Source organism: Chaetura pelagica, unplaced genomic scaffold, assembly GCF_000747805.2.
Source record: "Chaetura pelagica isolate M959 unplaced genomic scaffold, ChaPel_1.0 scaffold3, whole genome shotgun sequence".
NCBI lineage: Eukaryota > Metazoa > Chordata > Aves > Apodiformes > Apodidae > Chaetura > Chaetura pelagica.
This window is the reverse complement of record NW_009952974.1, coordinates 2768430-2774429: the sequence shown is the minus strand read 5'-3', so window position 1 is coordinate 2774429 and position 6000 is coordinate 2768430. Positions and strand designations below refer to the sequence as shown.

At 39.1% G+C, this 6000-nt stretch overlaps 1 protein-coding gene across 5 annotated transcripts in view; it reads right to left on the bottom strand.

Annotated features, from left to right (window-relative positions):
- Window positions 1-6000, bottom strand: part of CLASP1 (cytoplasmic linker associated protein 1) — a 156519-nt gene that overhangs the window by 19140 nt on the left and 131379 nt on the right. For 4 of the 5 annotated variants that reach the window (XM_009996037.1, XM_009996040.1, XM_009996039.1 and 1 more), the window contains one exon: window positions 86-236. In XM_009996037.1, coding sequence (XP_009994339.1) covers window positions 86-236 — 151 coding nt within the window. Of the gene's footprint in view, window positions 1-85; window positions 237-3726; window positions 3844-6000 lie in introns of all 5 variants that reach the window. The other variant, XM_009996036.1, reaches the window with a different exon arrangement.

Here is a 6000-nt window from a genome sequence, read left to right as displayed (position 1 = left end):
TATACACCAATGACCCAAACCCAGGTTTGAACATAATGTTTTAACATTTCACCTCTCCAGGGACATTAATCTGTTGAATACTTACAATGTCACAGTCTTTCTTTCCATCACGTTTGATTGGCTCATTCAGGTCCTCTTGACTACGGAAACTAAATTTTTCAATCGCTTCTGTGACTCCACGAAGAGAGCTGTAGATTTCATCAGAATTTAGGTTCTCCGTGTCATAATCCAGCATACTAAAGACCAAACGTATATAAAATGTTACATATGAAACTAGAATTCACTTTTGACTGTTAACAAAAACAATGCCAAGTTTCAGATAGATGTGTTGGCATACCCTTTCTAAAAGTGACTTCTAAAGAAATATGGATAGAATCAAAGCAGACTTCAGGTCTGGGTCCCCCCTCAAGCAGGGCTAAATCCAGGAGAAGCTCCACTGAAATCAGTGGTGATACATCACTGTGAGAGGAAATCAGGTCCACTGTTTGTTACATTCCACAGCAGTGAGCGTGCTAGCTTCTGTAAACCAAAAGAAACCAACCTACCCCCAGCATGGCAGTGGTGTTATTTAAAAAGGAAAAGAAAGAAAAACAATCGCTATTAGAACTCAAAGGGTTGTAATGGCTGGTAGAAATAGAATCAATGAAATTCAAGTTTCAAGATCAAATATATTCTATCAATGGATTCAAATGTGACAGATTTAAATGGAATTGCTCTCACTGAACTCCAATGCTTTCTTGCCATCTACCTGCTCCTCAGAAATTCCTCAAGCAGCATAAAGCCACACAAGTCTTGGGATTCCTTGAAGAATTATCCAAAATTAAGTTCCATGAAAAATGCCTGGCATGCAAGGGCAGATGATACAAAAAGATATGGCTAGAAAGAGAAGCTTTCACAAGCTCAGACAAAATGAAAAGGCATTACTGGCAGGGCTTTGCTCTATCTAGGAGAAGTTGAGTTTTCATGACAACCAGTTTTCCAAGACAGATTTAATGAAGAGACCCAGTAACTGAGAACAATTTCTCTGGGGGAGCCTCAGATCTTAGCAGAGCCAGAAACAAATAAAACAAAAGAATCTAAGACATTTACACCAACTTGGTTGTCAATAAATGGCAAGAAGTGGCTCCCTACAGGGGTGAATTACTATTTCTTAACAGCTGGGGAAGGATGACAGGATGGGCTTAGAGGAGGATGGCTGAACAAAGAGCTGTGTTCCTTTTCCACAAAATAAAAATTCCCTGTGAGGTGGGTGGGAAAAAATAAACACAAGAAAACAAAACAAAGTCCCTTCTGAATCCTGGGCATATCGCTATTAGTTTCAATAGACCTTAAAGTCAGATGTTTTAACATCTAGAACCATTATTATTTTTTTTTCTGGAAGAAATCAGGAACTTCAGAGAGAGGACAAGATTGGTGCTGCCCAATTCCTTTGGGATTAACACACAGAAAATAGTCCCACTTCCCAGCTCCTGAGCAACACAGTGGCTCTACACTCACACAGGCAATAGCACCATTTATTTTGGCAAAGGGACCAAAGAATGACTCCCCAGCTTTGAACAGTGTCTGTCAGGCCAGGAAGAAAAAGACACTTAAAGAACAGATGAAGATGAGGAAACAAAAGCTGGTTATAAATCTACAGAAGTATTTAGGACTTTCCAGGCAGCTGAATGACACTTATGCACCATGATGGCTTTCCAGACAAAAGTGAATGCAGTACTTAGATTATTTGTAAGCATCAGGCAGGGATAGGACAATCTTTATTTCATATGATCTTGAAAACACTAATTTTGAGCTCAAACACATTTCATTAATAGATCTTAAGAGGTTCTTCATACAATATTTAAAGTGAGCAAATGACAACATCATTTGAAAAGGTATACATGTGACTATACCCACACCAAGGGATGACATGACTTCCCAAAGGTAACACAATGAAATCCATGGGCAAAAACACAACAACATGAAATAAACACAGATATACTGACACTAAATCTTGTGCTAAAATCATTGCTTCTTCCCTCAGGGATCAATTTTGCCCTGCACTGCTACCAAAGAACAGATCAAAGTAGAGACTCTGCAATGCTAAAGACTAAGGCAACTTCTCAAAGAGCCACCGATCTGACAGATTATTGAAATGTGGTTTTGTTATTTGAAAAAAAAATAATAATCTAAAGAATCCAGTGATTTCTTATGTCAAAAGTAAGCCTGTGTAGGACATCACATTATGGCTGTGTTCAATATGAACAAAAAATTCTACATGTGAACACACACATCTACTGACAGTATGTGCGCTGGAATACTTCACAGACAACACAATGGGGGGTATCAAAATAAAATGTAACTACACCCACCTTTCAGGAAAAAAAGGCACTAAAGGAAAAAAAAAAAATGACCCATGCAGAAAACTAGAGGAAAGTCACAGGATGCATAAGAAGTAGAGATGAGCAGTGTTTAGGGATGTCACAACATTATTTTCCATCTTCTGCTGCACTAAAACAATGCAGCTCTCTCTAAGTTTATCAAGAAACAATTTAGCAGTTTTCCAGCCTGACATAAAACTTTTTACTTCCATAAACTATTATTCAGTTTCCAATCCAAACTATGTGTAAGTAATCAACAGTTTAGCATCCTCAAGCAGTACACAGTAAGACACTTCCTTGCACTTTCAGACTCCGGGCTGCAATACAATTATTCCAAACTCTGGCTCAGCTACTGAAAGGTGAAAAAACTCTCCGCTAGGTAAACTCCAAAAATCAGCATGGGTCCCCTCCACAGATGTCTTAAGTGTCCTAAAAGATTCAGAACATTGATTCAAAGTTTTAACTCTGCAGATATTTACACAGCTATGGACTATAGGGTTCTGTTTTCTCTCTCAGACATCAGATACCTGGATTTTGTGCCCTCAAAAAAGCATTTGTTTGATTTCTTTTCATAGTTTTTAATTAAGAGTTTCTTACTTCAATGGAAACCTACATATAGTCCTTTCTCAGGTAATGGTATATTTCCATCAGGGGAAACCACATCTACAGAAGGCCTGTTGTTAGGGTATAAACTTAAAAAATCCAAGGAATTTAACAGAGTTTTGACAAAATGTTTATTCAGAAGGATTTTTATTAAAATCAGTATATAGCTTTAGTCCACTATACCTATTAGAGGTCTGTATGCAGATTGGAGCAAAACGTGAGAGCGAAGGAGGAAAAGATGTCAAAATCAGCTATTGACAACCTCCAAATCTTGTGGTAAAGCCAATTTAAATTTCAATACTAAACATTTCCAAGATGTTCTACATTCAGTGTGTAAGCAGCTAGTAAATGCAAGCTTCATCCTCACTGTCCTGCAGATATTCACTACCACAGATGTGAAATCACCACTGGGCCACTTTTGCCTGCATCTAAATACTCAGGTGCTGCCTGCACAGTGTAGCCAAGCTAAAGATGTTGCCTGCACTACCATAACACAGCCAGTGCCTGATGAAAGTGCTCATCAACTGTGTTCTGCATTGGAAACCAAATGTGACACACACATCCATTCAGGAAACCTGGCAGGGAGGAAGAATCTAGAAAACTCCACCTGCCACTTCCCTCTCCAAAAGCTCTCATCATCTCTTTTCCTTTTCCAGTCAAAGGCTCTGCAAATCACTTCCCATATTTGAACAAATCCCCCAGTGTGAAAGGTAAATAATACTGTGACACCTCAGACAAGTTGGTTTAACAGGTAGCTTGTTACCTGGGAGAGTAAGAGCGTCTGAAAGTCTTGTGGGAAGGAGCAGTGGGGATGGAGTTAGGCTGAGAAAGGGGAGGGGGGTGCTTCGACAGCCCGTCTGCACTCCAACCCCAGAGCCGACTGCCGTGACCAGAGGAGAAACGAAAGAGAGAAAAAAAAACAGAGAGAGGAGAGGGAAGGGGGAAAAAAAAAAAAGAAACTATAATCTGAGTGGCTTAGTGCTGTCATGCTGCCTTGGAGAGAGAAAAAAATTAATAGAAACAAAATTAAACAAGAATACTCCATTAAGCCCTGTCATTGTTTTGGATTTTATTGTTAGTTTCCATTTTTATTCCTAACATCACAATGAGGTTCGCAGAAAAATAGTCCCTGCTTGTACTAACCAGTGAATTTTACAACTAGATACAGCCTCTATAAACATCTTTGAATGCTCTAATTGAACAATCCCTGACCACACAGCTGTATTCAAACTCTGAGCAGGTATTTGCAAGCATCAGGGTTTCCCTCAGAGAAAGGAAAGCTGGAGCTGAATTTATCAAACACCCAAAGGTAGCTCGTCAAATTTGGCTCCCAGTGCCTCTTTAAGAGCCTGCAATCAGGCCCTACACAATCAGCAAACCTTTGCAAGGCTTAAGATCAGATCCTATTTCATCAGATTCAAACTGAGCCCAAATATGCAGCAAGTGAAAGTCAGCCTAGAGTGTAAATGTATATGGTAAATTGGGGAGTTGGCCTAGATCTCAGCAGACAAACCTGGAAAGACTGGATGAAACCAGCCTCTAAGTCGATCTTACATCAAACTCCCACAAGCCCCTTCTAGTTACTGTTTGACCCTGTGCCTTTGGGTCAAGGCAAGTATGCCTTATTTGTCTAAACTTTGCTCTTGTCCTGTTTCCTTTATGGTACATGGATTTTTAAAATCATCTTCTAATTAAGAATATAGATGCTTGAGCTGCTGGAGTATTCGGGACACCACTTTGTTTCTATTAAGTACACTGTCTCAGAGAGTCACATTTGTGTAAATGCAAGTGAAAGATACTGCAAGATCAGAAGTGACAAATAAGTCAGGAATTGTTCCAGTGGAAACAGTAGCAAAGCTCGTTAAAAACTCCTCTGAAGAGTGGTGTCAAGAAATTCACTTGTTAACCAGCAATCAAAAACCATTGCTATTACATGCAACTACTATGGAAATACACCAGACAGCCAACTGCTCAGGTCTCACCTACCTGAGAACTGGCCACCAAATGATGCAGGCTTGTTTTTATTGCATAAGGTGGGTGGCTTACTTTAATTTTTTTTCCATGCCCTGCTTTGCTCAGCTTAATACTGAAATTGTCGAGTTTTATTTTTAATGGCATTTAGTATTGTCAGTGAAAAACCAAGCACGTAAATTTACATAGCCAAATAAAATTGTTAGTCTTCTATTTTGGTGCATTTCTTCTAGAGATCTTTGAGGGACTGAATTTGGTTTTTTAGTTAATGGAACCATGCTCAGTTTCCTGAGCTGCTAATAAAGGCAGAAACAATAGGGCAAACCTATTCATTTGATATTCCTTCAAATATTCCTACAGAATTCTAGGTGAAAATTCACAACCCGAATGCAACATTTGAGTGTACAGAAGTTCATTTGCCATTCAGAACAACATTCCTATACCAGAGGACTTAACAACTTAGTATCTTCCTTTTTGTCACACTACATGATTTATTAAATCATACAAGTTTTTCTCTGTTCAACAGAAACTCAAGCCATTCATCTGAGCATTGCCCTGGAAACATTCTTTCCTCTCAGTCAGAAGTCTGGGTTTTTTCCTATTATTTTCAACCTTCCCAAGTGCCCTTCCCTGCTTTTCTTCTACAGAAAACACTTTTCCTCCATAACTCCTTTCCCCAGAAGCTAGAACTGTCAACAACAACAACAAAAAGATACAAATTCAGAAGTAACTCAGAGATGCATAGGATATGTTCTAGTGATCATGAAGCAGAACTGGATGGAGCAAACAAAAGAAAAAAAAAGAAAGGACTCTGCCCAAGGCCTTGAAAGCAAGTTACCCTTCTGACAACACTAACATCAGGGGATATTTAAGCAGATGTTATCATCTGGATAGGCAAACTAGTTGTTTGCATCATGCAGTCCAATTCAACCAAAACATTCCAAATCTATCCAGAGAGCTCAAATATGTGCACACACAACTACACACGCACAAGAATATCAGTCATCTGGAATTCAGTTGTATTGGCAATAACAATGGGAGAAGCAATGTGACCTATGGGCAATGG